Source organism: Homarus americanus, unplaced genomic scaffold (assembly GCF_018991925.1).
Source record: "Homarus americanus isolate GMGI-L3 unplaced genomic scaffold, GMGI_Hamer_2.0 scaffold47967, whole genome shotgun sequence".
In the NCBI taxonomy this organism is placed as follows: Eukaryota; Metazoa; Arthropoda; class Malacostraca; order Decapoda; family Nephropidae; genus Homarus; species Homarus americanus.
Genome location: NW_024731965.1, coordinates 2,515,995 through 2,537,957, shown reverse-complemented (window position 1 = coordinate 2,537,957; position 21,963 = coordinate 2,515,995). Strand labels below are relative to the sequence as shown.

General features: G+C 41.9%; 2 protein-coding genes across 2 annotated transcripts in view; both read left to right on the top strand.

The window, feature by feature from the left end:
* Positions 1 to 702: 702 nt before the first annotated feature.
* LOC121868134 (transmembrane protein 47-like) lies at positions 703 to 15,866 on the top strand. The gene is made up of 6 exons (XM_042368439.1): positions 703 to 954; positions 5,130 to 5,313; positions 9,372 to 9,521; positions 12,593 to 12,655; positions 13,853 to 14,009; positions 14,253 to 15,866. The coding sequence occupies exons 1-6, from the start codon at positions 901 to 903 to the stop codon at positions 14,257 to 14,259; spliced, it is 615 nt and encodes a 204-aa protein (XP_042224373.1). The 5' UTR covers positions 703 to 900; the 3' UTR covers positions 14,260 to 15,866.
* A 5,390-nt stretch (positions 15,867 to 21,256) lies between these two features.
* LOC121868133 (kinetochore-associated protein 1-like) overlaps positions 21,257 to 21,963 on the top strand; it is a 34,675-nt gene continuing 33,968 nt past the window's right edge. Inside the window, exon 1 of the mRNA XM_042368438.1 lies at positions 21,257 to 21,343. The gene's annotated coding sequence lies outside the window, so the exon portion shown is untranslated. The remainder of the gene's footprint in view (positions 21,344 to 21,963) is intronic.

The window sequence follows — 21,963 nt, the reverse complement described above, 5'->3', positions numbered from 1 at the left end:
GTACCATCATCACTTCCACTACCACCACCACCAACACCACCACTACCACCACCACCACCACCACCACCACCACCACTACCACCACCAACACCACCACTACCACCACCACCACTACCAGCGATGGGGTTGGTTGGGCACCCTCTTGTATCTTGTGCAAGGCTTACTGCGAAAGGCGTTTACAGCGTCCAGCAGGGAAGCACGCGGAGTTGAAGCTTGCCTAGTCGACTCATGCATGGGTTTCATCGACAAGGTACATATGGTGACAGGGTGAGTGTGTGGGGGAGAATTCCTGATACAATGCAGATGTTTATGGCAAGACGTGGCAGGTCCCTAATGAGTCAAGTGCCAGGCCTGTCTGTAGAGGAGGATATTGGTCAGGAGGAAGGGGTGTTGGGCACTGTGGTGGGTAGGTTAGGCCACGGTGGGGGGTGGAGGGAGGCACGTACAGTAGGCATTGACAGTATAAGGGACAAACATTTTAGTTAGTCTGATGATGTGCGCGTCGGTAGTTGTGTAGCGACAAGGAGGCGTTTACAATCCTGTCTGCAGTTAGGTCAGAGGTCAACACACTGACCTATAACATGATGACTCAAGGGTATGTTGAATCCCGGTTTACCTAGCGACACTGACTGACTACTACTGACTGGTGTTGAAATATCCCACCAAAAGTTGCAACCATCCATAAATGTTGAAATTATCCAGGTAGAGATAAAATCACCCAGTGCTGGAGAGAGAGATGTCTGATGCTGACCCAAGGCGTTGACAGGTGGAGGACAGTGAACGCTTCCCTATGAGGGGATGTGTAGATCAGCGAAACACAAACACTGAGACCAACACAACCGTGTGTGTCTGTGTGAGTGTGTCTGTCTGTCTGGCTGTGTGCAACCCCCGGGATCAACCATGTGCACTTTACGACTGTGTTTGGTGCACATGATGTACAACTCTATCAATGTGGTGAGTTATTTTGTTACTACCTCTGTCTGCCTTTATGTACACACACACACACACACCGATAGATATAAGAACAGCACCATCCCATCTATTGTTAAAATAATAAACAACTCCTGATTTATTTACTGTGCAGCCCTGTAAATGTATTCAATGCATATTATATCATTATGTCTAAATCAAATGTAAGTCTGTAAATTTTCAGCCACCGGCTGCAACTCTATTAATAAACCGTTTATTATTATTATTATTATTATTATTATTATTATTATTATTATTATTATTATTATTATTACATCACACACATACTACTTTGCTGTCACTCGGAATCGGGTATGACGATCACCCAGCTATGATACAATGATATGAGTTATTAAGGATGTCACCTTCATTGGTGAGCTCTGAGGTGACTCAAGAGGCCGTTATGGGACCGACAGAGTTGTTCACACATGTTGCACATGTGGAGGGCTACATCTAGTGCGGGAGGGCCGGCGGCAGCGTCTTTCCGGCATTGCGCTTGTCTGCCTCGGTATGCAGTCCAGCCAACTCGAAAGTAATGACACCTCGTGTGGTGCTCCTCCAAGCGTTACGGTGTGGAGTGATCGTCTCCCAGGTGAGGGGGTCGATTTGGCACTTTTTCAGGTTTGTCTTAAGACTATCCTTATACCTTTTCAGTTGTCCGCCAGCGTAACGTTTGCCATTCGTTAGGTGACTGTAAAGTAGCTGCTTTGGCGGTCTACTATTGTCCATGAGGGTAACATGGCCAGTCCAGCGTAGTTATTCATGGATATTGGTAACCTTGATGCTCCTACAGTTGGTGTCAGCAAGAATATTGGCATTTGTTTTCTTGTCTTCCCAGTGAACTCGGAGGATGGATCGTAGACTACGTTGGTGAAAGTTTTCATGTGCCTTGAGGTGCCTCCTGTATGTGACCCATGTCTCGCTGCCATATAGCAGGGTGGGGAGGACCACTGCTCGATACCGTGCAGCTTTGTAGATAATTTCAGCTCCCTACAGCTGAAGACACTGGTACAGAGTCTGCCAAAGTCTTCATCTGCACATCTGATTCGATTTTGAATCTCTTCATCGATGTCTGCAGTGGTGGACAGGTGGGAGCCGAGATTAGAGAGGGTAGTACCATTAAGCTGGATGGATGGTGGAGGTGTGGTCCAGGGGCAGGCTGGAAGAGAATCTGAGTCTTACGTACATTCACATTAAGGCTGAAGTGTGCATACACATCTGCGCAGGTGTTCAGGATCTACTGTAGGTTGCACTCAGTGTGAGTGACGAGGGTGAGGTCATCTGCACACTGAAGCTCAGTAATATAAGCTGCCAATACCTTTGTTCTAGCCTGGAGTCGTCTTATGTTGAAAAGACCCTTCATCCGGTACTGGATGTCCACCCCGCCGGCTAAATTGGCACTGGCACGAGTAAGGAAGGCAGCCAAGAAAATGGGAAAGAGAGTTGGTGCCAGTACACACCCTTGTTTAACCCATGTTTGGATGGGGAAGAACTCAGACCGGGTGCCGTTGTGCAGGACACTGCCGTTCATGCCATCGTGGAGTTGCCTCACAATGGCTATAAATTTTGGTGGGCAGCCAAAATGGCTGAGGGTCCTCCAGAGGGCCATGTACAGGTCACTACGCTGTTCTCTGCACTTTTCCTGTATATGATGTGCAGCAAAGATCGTGTCAGTGGTGCCACGTGATGGTCTAACGCCACATTGAGATTCTGGGAGCAACGAACACACACACACACACACACACACACACACACACTGGGTCCCTGGGTCAGACACCCACTTTTTAGTATTAACCCGTCTAGTGCTGCTATATTTAGTGTTGCTGCCCTGTATACTGTTGGCGCTGCTCTCTTTACCACCCCTCACTCTCTCTACCTTCCCTCACTTCCTCCTTACTCACTCTTTCCTCTCACCTCCCCTCACTGTCTACCTCCCCTCACTTCCTCCTTAGTCTCTCTCTTCTCCCCTCACTCTATTCCTCTCCTCACCTCCACTCCCCTCCCCCCCTCAGTCATTACCGTCGTCATGTTATCTGATAATCTATTTCATTGTTTTGTCCTTCCGCCCGACTGTCGTCCTTCGCCCATCTGTCCATCCTTCCGTTCATACAAACATCAGAGGGCTGCAAACACACACACACACACACACACACACACACACACTCACTGTGAAGGAGTTACTACACTACGTGTCTGCTGTTCAACACCTCAGCTCACAAGATCTATGTGACCACTGTAAGCATTACTCTGTATGTTCCTTCACCTTTCTCTAATGAAGGCTTTTGTTAAACCACCAATGTATGTGATAAGTCATTTATGTCCAATGTATATTTTCAGCCATCGGGCTGCAGAACTTTTCAAAAACCGTTAATTATTATTATTATTATTATTATTACTACGTTGCTGTCACTCGGAATCGAGTATGACGATCATCCAGCTATGATACAATGATATGAATTATTAAGGATGTCACCTTCGTTGGTGAGTTTTGAGGTGACGAAAGAGGCCGATACTGTTTTTGTTTGGATCTGTGATTTTGATTGTGTTTTCGACCACAAGAGGATGACCTTACTGGGTGCGGTTGCCCAGTCGGTTGTTTTTTAGGCAGGCTATGTTTAGGGCACCTTTTCTAGCCTTCTCCCCATGTGGGGTGAGCAGAGTGGCTCCTTGAAAGGGCTGCTAAGCCGCAAACAGGACCGGATTGCACTGCTTGCTGCCTAGATTCCAGTGTATAAACGACCATCTTTTCTGTGCCGCCCATGTGCAGAGTTTGACTAGAGACCCCCGGCAGTCATCTCTGCCTGTCCCCGTCGCCATAAGACTTTTGGGGGCATAGGGGTTTTGATGATGATGAAAGATATGATGAGCTGGATGATGTGTGCGCGTGGGTTGATTCATGTGGTGAGGCAGGAGCGCAGGCTGCAACCACACATCTTGGCTCTCCCTTTTCCTGATCCAGTGGTGCAAGTGTTGCAACGGCTGGGGACAGGGAGAGTTGCAATGGACTACCGATAGTCCAGTTATTGGGTTTCGCCTGTGTAGTCTGTCCATCAGGCATTGCCATAATCCGCTGGTGTAGTCGCTGGGTTCCCATGGTGGTCACCTCTTCCGCCTATACCACCGTTGGGGTCTTGTTGGAGCTCTGTAACATGTCTGCCTGATGCGGGGCTCCCTGCCTGATGCGGGGCTCCACAATAGATTTCTCGTTCAGGGTTTACTCCCATAGCCTTATAGCTACCAAGGTTAATCCGCTAGGTAGCGGGGCAATGGTTGGTAGGCGCCAGGACGTGTCCACATGCCAGTGGGCCTATGGGCCGTCCTTCTGGGGCCCACTGCTACTCCGAGATCCCTTTCTGGTCTAGCCTGGGCCCACGAGGCACCCAGTTACCGTGTGTTGCCACGAGTAGGCCTTGATGGTGAGGAGTCTGTGTACTGGCAGGGGAAGACTTATGCCAGATGCTTCCCTGTTCGCCACGAGGGCTAGCCAGCGGCGGCAGCTGATAGCGAGAGGGAGCAAGCAGTGTCTGCGTTTCTAACGTAATGCTGCCACAGTACACGCATTACACCAACCCTGTGCACACACACACACACGATAAGGTTAGGTTAAGTTAAGTTATAAGTATGGGTAGGTTTGGTTAGGTTAGGTTAAGTTAAGTTAGGCTAGATTAAGTAAGGGTAGAGAAGGTTAGGTAAGTAACTTATTTGATAATTAAAAAAGAAAATTAACAGCATCATTAAGAGACAATTATGGCCTCTCACGCACCACATGTACAGTATGTCCAAGAAGTATCCGACCACACACTGTATGAAACATTATGGGACCTTAGATGATTAACTCTGGTGTGTAGTGTAACTTATGTAATGCAATGTGTGTTTATTTGGGCATAGTTAATATCCACAGAGCCATCATACCAACCCTCCCGGTACACAGAAACACATACTAACCCTCCCGGTACACAGAAACACATACTAACCCTCCCGGTACATCACTGGGATACTTTATTGACACACTGTACATTGTATACCTGTACAATAAGCTGGTGTGAAGGAGTAACTAAACAGGTGTCAAAAACTAATTAGGTGTAAACATGCCACATATACGCAGGTAGAGGCACTAACAGGTGTCAGATAAACTAAACATATGTTGTCTCCTTGTGCAGGTGATCGCGCTGGTGTGTGGCATCATTACCGCCTTCCTGATGGTGCTGGCACTGGCTTCCTCCGACTGGCTATTGGCGGTGGGTTGGCGTCAAGGCCTCTTCGAACACTGTGTTGAGCCCGGTGCCCCAAACCTCTCCCTTCAAATCAACGCAGAGGCGGGATGTCACACAGCGAGAGACGAGCGTAAGTGTTGGTCTCTTCCTTGTATTGTACTGTGGGAAAGGTGGTGGGAGGGTGATGACAGTGATGGGAAGAGTGACAGTGATGGTGGGAGGAGTGACAGGGGTGGTGGGAGGAAGAGTGGTAGTGGTAGGGAGTGACAGTGGTGGTGGGAGGAGTGACAGGGGTGGTGGGAGAGTGGTAGTGGTGAGAGTGACAGTGGTGGTGGGAGTGACAGGGGTGGTGGGAGAGAGTGGTTGCGGTAGGTGAGAGTGACAGTGGTGGTGGGAGGAGGTGGTTAGAACATAAGACTGAAACAGTAACTATTGGCCCATACTAGGCAGGGGCCCCGTTTACACCAACCCCTATCGCTCATATATCAACCTTTGTTTGAAGCTATCCAGCGTGTTAGAGTTAATGATGATGTTTGGTAACTTGTTCCATCATCACTACTCTATTACAAACCAATGTTTACCTATTTCACGCCAAATCTAAATTTGTCTAATTTAAAACCATTGTTGGTTGCTCCTGGTTGGATAGTTTGAGTACCTTTGTTGTATCACCTTTTTTTGCTGATTTCCATTTATACACCTCTATCATGTCGCCCTCGCTCTCGTTAGGGGTGCAAATTAAGATCTTTAACCTGTCTCTGTACTCAAGGTTCCTAATGCCTGGGATTAGTCTTGTCATTCTCCTCTGAATTCTTTCTAGGGATTCTATATTCATTCTGTAATACGGTGACCAGAACTGAACTGAACTGCGTAATCCAAGTGAGGTCTCACAAGCGCAAGATACAGTTCTAGGATAGCCTCGCTAGTCTTGTAACTAACACTCCTTTGTACAAACCCAAGTACTTTATTAGCCTTGTTTCGAGCAAATACACATTGTTTACTTGGTTTAAGATTCCTACTTATCATTACTCCTAAATTTTTCTCACAGTCTGATTTCTCTAAAACATCGTTGTTCATCTGGTTTCTCTGTTTACATCTCCTAGACTAAATACTTTACATTTGTCCACATTAAATTTCATCTGCCATTTTTCAGACCATTCGAGAATTTTTTTAGATCTTCCTGTAGTTTTGCGGAGTCCTTGTCAGATTTAATTACACGCCCTATTTTAGTGTCATCAGCAAATTTACTTATGTTGCTATCTATATCGTGTATGTATGTAATAAATAGTAATGGTCCAAGTACTGAGCCTTGGGGTACTCCGCTAGAGATGTTACCCCAGTCGGATTTAGTGCCGTTAATGCTCACTCGCTGTTTCCTGTCCTGTAACCACACCCTAATCCATTTTAGAATATCTCCTACAATGCCACGAGCCTCCACTTTTCGTATTAGTCTTTCGTGGGGGACTCTGTCGAAGGCTTTACTTAAGTCGAGGTATACCACATCATAGTCATGCCCCTCGACCACTTATTCGAAAACAGTTGAAACGATTGTTAATAGATTAGTCAGACATGAACACCCACTTGTGAAACCATGTTGGGAATTATTGATCAACTTGTGCTTCTCCAGGTGATTTCGAATAGAGTTTGAAATTATTGCTTCCAATAATTTGCCTACAATTGATAGGAGTGAGAGGGAGAGTGGTGGTGGAGGGAGAGTGAGAGTGGTGGTGGAGGGAGAGTGGTGGTGGAGGGAGAGTGAGAGTGGTGGTGGAGGGAGAGTAAGGATGGGAGAGGAGGTACACACACACACCTGGAATAATGAGGGTAAATGCTAAATAATAACAAGCATAATAAACCGGGAGATAAAATAAAAGAGGCGAGGAAAGTACGGTAGTAAAGTACTGTAGTATAGTAAGTACTGTAGTAAAGTACTGTAGTATTGTAAGTTGTGTAGTAAATTAGAGAATGAAAAAAGTAGGTGTGTTTAATGAATAAAAGATATAAACATTACAAGTGACGTCATGTGTGTCTGATTCGTCGACCAAATGATGACGAGAAGAACCCTTGGGTGAAGAGAGAGAGAGAGAGAGAGAGAGAGAGAGAGAGAGAGAGAGAGAGAGAGAGAGAGAGAGAGAGAGAGATAAGCTCTTCAGACAACCAAATGTAATTATTCCTCCGTGAAAAATGGGACAACGACATTGGAATTTCGGGACCAGAAATAGAAAAGAGTAAACGTGGAGCCATAAAATTATAAAGGAGAGAGAGAGAGAGAGAGAGAGAGAGAGAGAGAGAGAGATGGCATTGTACATGTTGGTGCCAAACCTTAACGGTGTTAGCAGTAAGTGGTGGCCTGTGCGACATTCACCAACATCTTGTGTCAGGGAGGTATGGCAGGCGTAGTGTGAGGTTGTAACTGTAAGTGGTGAGGGTGTGGCTGTTAAGGGTTTGGTGTTCTCTATTAACCTAAGAGGATAAGTCATCAAGTAAATTGCCTTCCTCCACCGCGGCCCTGGTGGTCTGAGGGGCGTCTGTGTGTCTGTGTATTTTACCTGATTGACCTCACAGCGTGCAGGGAGGGTTTTGATCCTTGTTCATCTTGTCTTCCTTAGAGAATTCCATGTACAACACATCCACTGGTGAGCCTTGGTCCACATAGTGTGTTACCGTGTCAAGGAGCTTGGGTAAATTTATCAGGCAGGATTTTCTTTTCATCAAACCGTGTTGTGATTGTTGATGACTGTTCGGTCAAGTGTTAGCATAGTATGTAATGCTTGGCTGATCGGCCTGTAGTTTTCTGATGCACTTCTCTTACCCTTGATCCAAGCCATTACTACATATGAATGTCAGTTTGATATTGAAACAGTTTATTTAGCCATAAGAACACAGATACCGAGTGGATAATAATAGCAATATTAACATGACTGAGCCAGTTGAGAACCTGAGCTGCACCTGATATATACTATACATTTATCTCAAGGAAGTATTATGGAACATTTAATATCATCTGGAATAGTACAATAGCAAGGTGGTAATAACAACACATCAGTTTGTTACCACGGTTATCACTTCGTTATTTATTTTTTATTTACATTTATATTATAAGTACTGTATATACATACTTTACAGTGGTGTTGATATACATTAATATGATAAGGGAGGGAAGCAGTACAACATGGGGTGTATTAAGGTGGAACAAGAGGACAGAGCTGTCAGTATTGTGTCTTGTCAGCAAATATATTTATTGTAATGGTAATTTCTATCTGTCTACGTGATAATTTCTGATAAAATGGTTTTGGTGGTACAATAAAAGCAACAATATAAAGGAAGCAGTGTAGTCTTTGCTGGGATGGGTGAGGGTAAGTTGTTCCACACCTTCACACCCTGATATTTTATGTAGGTCTGGGACTGAGAGGAGCGCATGGGGGGGGGGTGGTCTTAGTAGCTCTGGGTGCCTTAAGTTGTATCTCTGATTATTCCAGAACTGGAAATAATTATTGTCAAGCAAGTGATTGATAGATTTGTAAACAAAGAGGGCACAGCAGTAGGTGTTGACGTCGTCTGTAGTCATGTCTCATAGTTCGTTGTCACCCGAGTTTTTTACGGGGATTAGCGGGCACAGGTCGCTGAGCCACATGGGGCCTGGGGGGGGGGGCGGAAATACTACTAATAATAAAAAACAAAGAAATACAAAAATGAAAAAAGTATCAAAAGTGAGAAACAATATATGTATGTTGTGTTGTCAATAGTAAGAAAAACAACTGAGACCCTACAATTGTGTGTAAATGAGGCAGAAAGTCAGATCATCAACCTGGGACTTGGTTACATATGACAACCCATTATGCTTCCAATATCCTCCCAGGCGGTAGTACCTCCCTGTTTGGTAGCTGCCTACTACCCACTACACATAATATTGTCGGCTAATTTCATCTCCAAGTATTGTTTTCCTGAGCGAATTTCCTGATTGGCCACAACTAGAGCTATTTTGTACACTACATAATCCACATGATGTTTTGTGTTTCTGTAACCCTTAGTCGTCATCCATACTCCATTACCGTCACCCCTGTCCTTATTCTCCCGTCTCTCTCCCTCCTTCCCCCTCACCTCTCCCTCAGTCGCGCCTTCATCCCCTCCTCACTCTTCACAAACATCATGGCGAGCACTGCAATATATAATGTATCATTATATTTACAGCATACATCATGGCGAGTGCAGCATTGTGTGTCATCTGTCTGCTGCTCGACATCTTCGCCACCATCATGACGGGTCTCGGGCTCAGCAACAACGACCCCACCGTCAAGACTCGCTATTACCGCATCGCTGTCTGGGTCATGACTCTGGCATGTGAGTAGTTTCACCTTCACTTATACCTGGTACAGTGGCTGGTGCGTTTGTGAGATGTGGCAACTCTGGAATGCTTATCCATAGTCTGGCTACTATTGTGAAGTTCGTAAGGGTCATTCTGCTATGTAAACAAACACAGTTTTGTCGCAACATATCGAAAACACACCAGCCACTGTACCAGGTATAAGTGCAAACGACTGTACATAGATCCAAGTGTCTTAGGTTTTTCGTTAGTCTTGTGTTGTAGTATTTACCATGTTGTTATGTTACTATGTTGTACTGTTGTTATATAACATGACCTTTTTCTAAACAATTGTAGTTTTTCATTCATTTTTATTTTTGTTCAGTTAATTTTAATATTTACATTATTTATCCTTAGTGTTACAGTGAGTCAGTTTTAATGTGGCATTTCTTGCTGTAAATGGACGAGTTGACAGTCGGAATTTTTTCGTAAGATGGCAGGTCAATGGGTAAAGAAAACGCTTAAATTCACTATGTCAAAGATAAGGTTTAAGTTGCTAAAAAGTCACTGACTGTGAAAAGCGCTGTGATTGGTTGTGACGTCAATGGTTGGGGTCGAGCTTAGCTGTAGTTGACCAACCTTCTCGGCTGATGGCTCTGTAAATAAATATTATTAGATAATTAATTGTGCTTTACTGTGCAATACAGTAATGCTATTTTGAATATATAAATATTACTAAACACATGAACTAATTCATTGGCAATTAGCTGCCCATACAAGCAAATTTCATAGTATAAACTTTCCAAACAATATTGGTATTATTTTGGTTTTGGTCATTTAGGGAACCATAAGATTCTAACTAAGGGATTAAGTACTTTAAACAATAAGACACATTATCTCTACAGGTTGTCTGTCGCAAAGGTTAGCTTAACATACATCGGTAAGGGGGGGGGGAGGAGTAACTCAAAACTAGTGATTTCCCATAGAATTGAAGGTCTAAATCACTCATAACACATAGCAAACCATCAGAAAAAACAGTCTGCATGTCTTAGTACAGGGATGACCAAAACTTAAGATTTACCCAATATAGCCCATCTATCTCGAATCTAAACATCCAAATACTTATGGTAGTTGAAGTAAAGTTTTACCCATTAATTAATATAAATAATGATATACCCCAGTGGTTCATTAGTGAATCATCAAAACAATAACAACACTGTGTTGTCATGTTAACTAGCACCAGGCATTATCAAAACAAAGTCCAGACAATGTCATTACTTCTGCAGGGTAAGTGGTGACGTCATGGCGCCCCTGTTTCTAGAGTAATAAACTTATCTCTACTATTACAGCAGGACTTTAGACACATTATATATACTGTATCACTCAACGAACGTGACAGAGTGTATGTCTTGTGTTTACCCTGAACCATCAACTCGTTCATTCTCTTAAATATATCTACAGATGTGTTACAGGTGTTATGGCCACACAGGTGTTACAGGTGTTATTATGGCCACACAGACAGGCGTTACAGGTGTTATTATGGCCACAGATGTTACAGGTGTCTTTATGACAGTACAGGTGTCATTATGACAGCACAGGTGTCATCATAACAGTACAGGTGTCATCATAACAGTACAGGTGTCATCATAACAGTACAGGTGTCATCATAACAGTACAGGTGTCATCATAACAGTACAGGTGTCATCATAACAGTACAGGTGTCATCATAACAGTACAGGTGTCATCATAACAGGACAGGTGTCATCATAACAGTACAGGTGTCATCATAACAGTACAGGTGTCATCATAACAGTACAGGTGTCATCATAACAATACAGGTGTCATCATAACAGTACAGGTGTCATCATAACAGTACAGGTGTCATCATAACAATACAGGTGTCATCATAACAGTACAGGTGTCATCATAACAGTACAGGTGTCATCATAACAATAAGAGAGGTGTCATCATAGCAGTACAGGTGTCATCATAACAGCACAGGTGTCATCACAATACAGGTGTCATCATAACAATACAGGTGTCATCATAACAGTACATGTGTCATCATAACAGTACAGGTGTCATCATAGCAGTGCAGGTGTCATCATAACAATACAGGTGTCACCTGCACAGTACAGGTGTCATCAATATAACAATACAGGTGCTTACCAGCAACAATACAGGTGCTCAATACAGGTACAGGTGTCATCGTATCAATACAGGTGTCAACAACAGTACAGGTGTCATCATAACAGTACAGGTGTCATCATAACAGTACAGGTGTCATCATAACAGTACAGGTGTCATCATAACAGTACAGGTGTCATCATAACAGTACAGGTGTCATCATAACAGTACAGGTGTCATCATAACAGTACAGGTGTCATCATAACAGTACAGGTGTCATCATAACAGTACAGGTGTCATCATAACAGTACAGGTGTCATCATAACAGTACAGGTGTCATCATAACAGTACAGGTGTCATCATAACAGGACAGGTGTCATCATAACAGTACAGGTGTCATCATAACAGTACAGGTGTCATCATAACAGTACAGGTGTCATCATAACAATACAGGTGTCATCATAACAGTACAGGTGTCATCATAACAGTACAGGTGTCATCATAACAATACAGGTGTCATCATAACAGTACAGGTGTCATCATAACAGTACAGGTGTCATCATAACAGTACAGGTGTCATCATAACAGTACAGGTGTCATCATAACAGTACAGGTATCATCATAACAATACAGGTGTCATCATAACAGTACCGTTGTCATCATAACAATACCAGAGTGTCATCATAACAGTACAAATTATCATCCATAACAGTACAGGTGTCATCATAACAGTACAGGTGTCATCATCATACAATACAGGTGTCATCATAGTACAGGTGTCATCATAACAGTACAGGTGTCATCATAACAGTACAGGTGTCATCATAACAGTACAGGTGTCATCATAACAATACAGGTGTCATCATAGTACAGGTGTCATCATAACAGTACAGGTGTCATCATAACAGTACAGGTGTCATCATAACAGTACAGGTGTCATCATAACAGTACAGGTGTCACTAATTACCGACCTCTGTTACAGTGATCGCCATCTTGGTCGCCCTCATCCTGTATCCAGTCTTCTTCGCTCAGGAGCTAGAGCTTGGTAAGGTGGCTACAGTGTAGTCAGCTACAGTATAACACACTACACTACTGTACAGTACAGTACACTACAGTACACTACATTACAGTACAGTACTACACTACAGTATAGTACAGTACAATACAGTATAGTATAGTACAATATAGTATAATACAATACACTACAGTAAACTACAGTACACAACATTACACTACAGTGCAATACAATAGAGTACAGTACACTACTGTACACTACACTAAAGTACACCACACTACAGTACAGTACACTAGAGTACAATACAATAGAGTACATTACAGTACAGTATGGTACAGTACGGTACATTACAGTACAGTACACTACAGTACAGTACAGCTCAGTACAGTACAGCACTGCACATACAGTACAATACACTACAGTACGGTACACTACAATACAGTACGCTCCAGTGCAGTATGCAGTACAGCACAGTACAGGTCAGTACAGTACAGCACAGTACAGCTCAGTACAGTACAGCACAGTACAGTACAGCTCAGTACATTACAGCACCACACATACACTACAGTACAGTACACTACAGTACAGTACAGCTCAGTACAGTACAGCTCAGTACAGCACATACACTACAGTACAGTACAGCACAGTACAGCTCAGTACAGTACAGTACAGTACAGCACAGTACACCTCAGTACAGTACAGCACCTCAGTACACAGTACAGTACAGCACACCTCAGTACAGCACAGTACAGCACAGTACAGTACAGTACAGTACAGTACAGTACAGTACAGGCATTATTACTATAGTGTTAACCAAACCTTTTAGAGGAACTTTTGTTCTTTACTTTTTAAAACATCACTCAACACAGCTGACTTGATTAATTTACTGTACGTACATACTGTATTATGTAAACATTTATACCACACACACACACACACACACACACACACACCAAGAATAACATTATAAATTAGTTATTGCTCTGGTTATTTAGGTCACCACCATTGATCATGTTATAGATATATCCTACTATTGTTATATGTGCTATGTACAGTATTATCTTTTTTATAATTTACTGTACACAACATCACAAAAAATTTATAAAAACTTAGAAAACGGTTAATATTACATAAATAAATACAGGGTACAACGTTTATTTCAGTGCCGTTTGTTTTACACATGTGTACATTAGTGTTTACCTGTACTGACCCAAAAATATTTTACAGGTAACCGAACTCTGTGGGAATTTGGATGGGCCTATGGTGTTGGGTGGGGGTCAGCCATCTTCCTGTTTGGGGCTGTGGTGTTGCTACTGTGTGACCAGGAGGAAGAGGAGATCTATTACAAGGAACGGACCATCATTCATGCTGAAAATGACTCCAGGTGACCAACTTGTCTTATTTATCTTGATTATTTTGGATCACAAGAATATTAGTCCTAGTTTAATTCACCTTATCATTAAACCACCTTAAAGTTGTTGGTTTTTATGATGGTTTAAATGGGGTTCTTTTTGTAGTAATCAGAACACTGTTTAATGAGTGTGTAGATGTACTGTATATTTAATGTGTGTATTACAGAGTATATTTTTATAAGGTGGTGTTAATATTTCCCCCTCATTAATTGCAGGGCCTAAGTCGAACCTGCACTACAAATCAACATGGATCCGAGGCCTTGCAGTACAGTACTTCACACTGACAATATGAAGAACAACTCCAGCGACTCAAACTATGAGTGCCTGTTGTGCACTGACAGTATGAAATATATATATGTGGCTCTCCACGGACAGACTGTTGACGTGTGCTGCTTATTTAACTCCCAAAGGAAATATTTGGGAAGCAAATGCCAAAGTACGGTGTTAGCACCAGAGTCACGGCAGTAAGGTATCGACTCCTGGGGATAATTTACGAGTTTTCGGTCTCTCTCCCATTGTCCTCGCGTGTGATTGAGCCCGTCGTTTGCCGTTTATCCTTGAATGGAATTATACGATGAATGTCGTGGTGGTGTGGGTGTGTGACCAGTGTGTTTGTTGTATATTTTGTGTATGCCTACAGTTCCCACTCAGTCTCGACCTTTTGTGCATGTCCTTATTTCCCCGGTAAAGCCGTACATATACTGTAGTTGAAACATGTAGGAAACTTTTGCTATGCTCACGTTGGAGACGTTTTATATGAGCTGGGTCTCATTGTGAGAGTCAAAATACAGTACTCCTGCGGGCAACTTATGTGGTGGTTAAGGTTTTTCATATCATATTTCTTCCCTTGAAGCATCTGTCTTTAGGACTCGGGTGAGGTTTGTACCCACCTTAGAATAGTGGTGGCAGAGACCAGGTAACTGTACTGCTGCCTCTTGTGAAGAGAATACTGTAATGAAAATCCATTACATTTGAACAGTAAATGTTAATGGTAAATAAATACATATCTGCCAGTGTAGATCTTAATGAGTCAGTAATGTAGATCAAATTAGTTAGATAATATTGTTTATCTGGTGATAAATTGTCATATTAGGTGAGGATTGTTAATCACTAAACTTGGGTTGGTAATATTTATTAGACCACAAAAACTGCATTACTCTAACCTTAGTGTGCCTGCACCAGCCTTCCAATTTATTCAACTGGTCATTTTTAAACCTTTTTCTTTATGTTTTAGATATTTCTTATATGAAAAATGTTTTTGGATGTACAGTTGTTACTAGCATTAACCATCTTGTTTTGTTCTTTACTTTTATCACACGTGTCTTCATGGTATCTGCCGTACATACTGCTGAAGTTATATTTACTTGCATGTTCATGGCAGCCATGGCAAGTCCTCTAGCATGTTGCCAACATTTTCTCTGAGCCAGACAGGAGGGCTTCATATCACCACCCTCTTATGGGTCTCTTAAGCATGAAAATTTTACTCTTGAAATTTGTGAACTTATCTGTATGACGCAGAAGTAAGCTCTAAGTAACTCCATATACTTCACATATATCAACTTCTTGTTCATCATTACAACTAAGTTATATTGAGATCCAAAATTATATAAATTGAAAGTAACTGAAGCCCCACTTTAGCAGGAACCTTCTTTAAACTACCAACCAATATTGGTCCTGAGCCTGTACTGTATTGGTGGCTGCCAGTGTATTGTACTGTACACACTTAATCACTGGCTTAAACTCTGAGTACTATCCTATACAGCAGAGCAGCTAACTACCAGTCTCTTGTACAGCAGAGCAGCTAACTACCAGTCTCTTGTACAGCAGAGCAGCTAACTACCATTCTCTTGTAGTTACTGCACACTAATGTTGACCAAGACTTTGAGCCAAAGTTATTATGAATCTCAGACACTGGAGGTCTTGCATAATTGATCGTCTTGATAAGGAAAGAAACTTGGGTGTCAAGTAGTGACAATCATTTTTCATACATGCACAAAGTTGCTCGTGTAGTTCAATTTGTAGTTCACATTGTCAACAGTTCCCATGTACTGTACTGTAGCTAGTCAGTAACCACCCCTTTCATGTCATATTGAAAGATAAGTAATGAGAAAAATTATAAACAGCCCAAGTTTTGAGGAACTAGACACCCATTTGTGATGGAGGTCGGTCTTTATAAGCCAAGGATGATGAGGGACACCATCTGTACATTATGTTGCTCCTACTGGAGTATTTTCTAGCATAAGCTGCCACGGTAATGGTAGCAGTAGCTTTCGTATTTTATATATTTATCAGTTTGACTGCAATAATATCCTACACTCTAATGATAGTTGGTTGAATATTATTACAAAAATAGTACAGTATGGTTGGATGAGTAATGTGTGTGTGTTACTTAATGGGGGCACACCTCGGTTATTACACACACCGCCCACATGATGTTAAGAGTAGCGGTGGCTGGCAGGGTGTTGCGAACTCCTGTTCTCACCCAAGATGACCTCCCATCTGGAGATCATCTTACCTTGTCAAGTGAAATAAAGCATTAAAGAAGTTAACTTAGGCTTATAGAACTAAAGTAAATTATTAAAATTGTCTGCATTATTTTTTTTTGTAATAATAAGTTGTGTTTATAGAGGTAAAATTAAGTTCCTATTATGTCATGATCAGTTTGTTTGGTCAGTATTAATGTGTTAGGCAGCAGCGACCATGGGAGGATCAAGTTAAGACGAGGTTTGTATTTACTTGCCTAATACTACCACGTATAAGATAAAGGAATGTCTCTCCATATCATGTGTGTTCGAGGTTTTTGGTTCATCGCCATTGTAAATACCGATTCTCTTCCCTCATAGTTTTGTTTATTAATGTGCCAGTGATATTATGGTTATTCTTTCTTATAAATATGAAAGTTGTAAAGAATTTGTAAGAAATTTTATTGATTTTGCATATTTATGTAGCTGCTAATATTGCTGCTTGGTGGTCCCAAGTACTGCTGCTTGATGGTCCCAAGTTCTACTGCTTGATGGTCCCAAGTACTGCTGCTTGATGGTCCCAAGTACTGCTGCTTGATGGTCCCAAGTACTGCTGCTTGATGGTCCCAAGTACTGCTGCTTGATGGTCCCAAGTTCTACTGCTTGATGGTCCCAAGTACTGCTGCTTGATGGTCCCAAGTACTGCTGCTTGATGGTCCCAAGTACTGCTGCTTGATTCCGGTGTTGCTTGATGGTCCCAAGTGTTGCTTGATGGTCCCAAGTACTGTTGCTTGATGGTCCCAAGTACTGCCGTTTACGGGTCCCAAAATGCTTGATGGTCCCAAGTTCTGCTGCTTGATGGTCCTGTTACTGCTGCTTGATGTCCCAAGTCTGCTTGATGGTCCAAGTCTTGTCGGCGTTTCGATGGTCCTGCATTGTTGTTTACGGTCCAGCTCTGCTGCTTGATGTCCCATACTGTTGCTTGATGGTCCCAAGTACTGCTGCTTGATGGTCCCAAGTACTGCTGCTTGATGGTCCCAAGTACTGCTGCTTGATGGTCCCAAGTACTGCTGCTTGATGGTCCCAAGTACTGTTGCTTGATGGTCCCAAGTACTGCTGCTTGATGGTCCCAAGTACTGCTGCTTGATGGTCCCAAGTACTGCTGCTTGATAACCGGGCACGTCGCTGATGTCCCAAGTACTGCCGTTTGATGGCCCTGGCACTGCTGCTTGATGGTCCCAAGGTTTCATGTTACGGTCCCAAGTTCTGCCAGTTGGATGGTCCTGGGCATTGCTGCTTGATGTCTTCATACCATGCTTGATGGTCCCAAGTACTGCTGCTTGATGGTCCCAAGTACTGCTGCTTGATGGTCCCAAGTACTGCTGCTTGATGGTCCCAAGTACTGCTGCTTGATGGTCCCAAGTACTGCTGCTTGATGGTCCCAAGTACTGCTGCTTGATGGTCCCAAGTTCTGCTGCTTGATGGCCAAATTCATAATACTTCTATTATGCCAAAATATTAATAGAATCTTCAGTTATTTAATTTGAAGAAGAAAACATTTTATAAGCTGTTCTGAGTCTTGTTTCATAAAGTTAGATAAATATATAGAAGAGCCTCAGGAGTTTGTACTCAGTGAGGTGTACATTATAGGATGTAGTTGTGATTAAAATTTATTCTAAAGAGTAAGGGAAGATAAGAACTTTTACAATTATTAAGATAAAGTTATTAGTTATAATAATAGTAACATAATCATTGTGCACTCGGTAAGCCTCGAGAACTGTGCCCATAGTGTGGAGCAGAACCAGTGGACATTATCTGTTGTGCTCTGTGTTTACCTGACCATGAGGTGATGTTCACTAGACATATAACAGGTTGAACCAGCTGAGTGTTGGGTACAGTGAATGTTTCTCCAATAATTGCCCTTTAGCTGCCACTAAAAAGAACTGTAGACCTGTTGATTCAACTAGTCATGATATTGTTCTCAGCAGAGCACACAAGAGCACTGTCGTCTACTATTTACTAGGTAATATAATTTGGGTAATATCTTTTATTATCATTAAGAGCAGAATTTTTGGATGTGAGGAGCAGAGACAGTGATGACTCGCACCATCTACATTAATGCATCACTTATCAACAAAGTACTGCCAACACTTTTATTCTTACTTAGTACAGGTATAATAAAGTCTTGTTTTATCCTTTGACTTACCAACGTAATTATGTAACACAATGTTAACATTAAGAATTAAATGACAAATAAAGTACTGTATGAGGATAAAGTTGTGAGTGACAGTGCACAGTGAGTCATCCCTTGCTGCTTCTCTTCAAAACTTTACGTTGCAAAATATTTAGGTTTATTAGTTCACGTTTGACTTTTTTATTAATTTGTATCAAGAGTTGTATGTTTGGACATTACCTACCATAAGAAAGAGTGAGTAACATAGCCCGACCCTTCCTGTCCCCGAAGTGGCTCCTGAAGGAAGTATCGGCCGGTTTAGACAAGGTTAGAGAGTTGCTGTCAAAGTCGGATGCTAAAAGAGACCAAGTGTTGAATTTTTGTTGAGAATTTTACTTATAAAATGTACAGTAGTTTTGTTTTTTGTTGTTTAGAGACAAGACAACCACAGTTTGTGATTCTCTTGGTAACTAATGGGTAAGAGTGATGTGCCATAAGAGTGTCACCTCCTTCAGCATGCCAGCTTCCATTGACTAGCCTCACATGTCAGAGGTGGCAAGAAGCTAGTCCTCTCGTAGCAATAAAAACAGCTTGGCTTCACAACAATAAATAGCCAATTTGTTTTCACTCCAATAAATTGAGTTCCACCACATTGCTGGATTGTTTTAATGGTCTGTAAATTCTAGATTTTATGTAAAAATACAAAGTCTTTAATATATTATTGATATACACAATGTATTTCATTATCCTTACAAACCCTTCTTTTAACTTGCTTACCTTAACTTCTGCAGCTGTTCATCTCAGTACAGTAATTATATACAACTGCTTGCTGGTCACATACACAAGACCTGGCATAAATCTGTCAAATACTCATTAATATTCCCTTAAAAGTTACAGTAATAAAAAATGAAAATGGTCTTAAAATTTCCATACTGAATTATTGAACTCAGAGTACAATCTATGTATTATAGTAGCACCACTAGCCCGGAGTCCATACAGATATACCACTAGCCCTGAGTCCATACAGATACAGTGTTCCCTCGGTTAACGAACACAATTCGTTCCAGAAGGTCTTTGTTAACCGAAACCATTGTTTCAATGGGATTTTGGGTAATTGGTTCCAGCTCCTGGTTGATGATGATGATGGGAATTAGAAGTGGGGGTGGAGGAGAAGAGAGAAGAGAAGGCAGTGGGGTGGAAGAGAAATCACCCTATGCTTCATGCTGCCATTTCACTCAGTACTTCAGATGGGGAAGCACTTCACTCTTGAAGATCGTTACGAGGGACAGTCCGTCTAGATATCTGAACGATCTTCTTATAAGACCCAATACTGTAATTTATTTGCCTGATTTACCTTCTCGCAATGTCCCGAGAACTTCAGTTCATTGTCAACATACGCACTGCTTGTTTTATAATAAAAACACATTATTCTGACGTAGTTTTACCTTTTAATTTCGAAAATATCTATATCTTGAATAAATAAACTATCAGAAAGTACTGAAAATTATAAAATTATAAATATTTATGGCTCTGATAGAGGTAAGTGCCTAGCCTTGTATTTTCGGCAGGTCCGTCATTTAGGGGGGACCGCCCGGGGCCCCGCACGTGTGGGGGCCCCGCGAGGCCCAGCACTAGACCCAGTGACCTCGGACACATTGCCTGTTGACTGGTTAATCTGACCTGGCAGCTTACGCCACCATCGCAACCGTGACCTTACCATCCATAGCGACAGTCCCATGGGGGTTGGTGGGGCCCCGCAGTGGCTGAGTTGCCCCGGGCCCCACACCCTCCTAGGGACGGCCCTGATTTTCGGTGTTTAGCTGGTGATGGTGGTGGTGTCATAGAAATCGAATCTTTTTATAGAAAAGGTAATGTTTTATAATTTTTTTTGTTTCTCCATAAAATATATACAGTATATATTTTAAATTTGATCGGCCAAGCGGCTAACGAGCCAATCAGTGGTGAAGAGGAGAGAAGTAAAAGAAGATCCCTGAATTTCACCGTGACCTCTGAAATGACAATTATATCAGAAATGTTGTATTAATTGTAAGAAAAAGGTACAAGGAAAAAATTCTAAAGAAGATTGAATGCAGACTTTCATCAAGATGTATTAATAGTGACACTGATGAAACATACAAAACACAGACCATGTTGTCGTCGTCTCAGGTCAGAGTGCAGCTAGCGGCGGTACGATAATTATCATACATACATACAGTACATACATACATATACAGTATACATACATACATACATTTAAGATAGATTGATAGATAGATAGATAAATAGATAGATATAATGTAGTTATAGATAAATAGATAGATAGATATATAGATATACTGTAGTTATATATAGATAGCTAGCGAGATAGATAGATTGATAGATATACTGTAGTTATAGATAGATAGATGATAAATAGATATAGATAGATATACTGTAGTTATAGATAGATAGATAGATAGGTGATAAATAGATATAGATAGATAGATATATAGATAGCATAGATGTTGTGTGTACGATAGTCTCAAAGTACAACAACTAGCCATGATATGTATGATAGTTTGTGAGTGAAGCCTTACCTGCCAGAGCCTCACCCACCCACAACTTGTTGAACTTTGGCGGGAAGGAGACCAGCTCTACCTTAAGTGATATCTCATGAATATACAACAACAAGGTACTAAGAGCTATTGTACTTGTGGTTGAGTCTGAATATATTGGTTCAATAGGTTTTAATTTAACATTTATTGACAAAGGTTGGAGGACAGTTTGTTTATTGTGAGTAATTCAGTCAGGTCTTGACACTGAGGGTGGTGTCACTGTTCACTGCCACACAGGACAGAGGTTCATACACAGAGAGATGCATCATATTAGCAGTATATATAGGTCAGTGGATCACATACATTGGAGTCATATTCTAATTGAAGACTAATCAGTGTGGGCCAGCAGCAAATTTGGGATAAACAGCAAGAATGTCCTCAAGCACACCTGATTCAATGTAGTAATTACATAGTTCATGATACAATAAGCCTGGTGGCCTGAAGTCTTTGACAGTGTCACATTTAATAATATAGTGTTCAAGTGTATGCTTTAAAGGTTTATCACAAAGTTTACATGCTGAGTGTTCCGGTGTGGGTACAGCGTTACTAACTTGACAGACGTGTCTGTATCCTAGCCTAATTCTGGCCACGACTACATCACATTGTCTGGTTCTGTCCTTATGCTGGCCATACCGGTACCTCTCGTCACAAAATTTGTCATATTTACTATTGAGTATAAAGATTCACGATGATGATG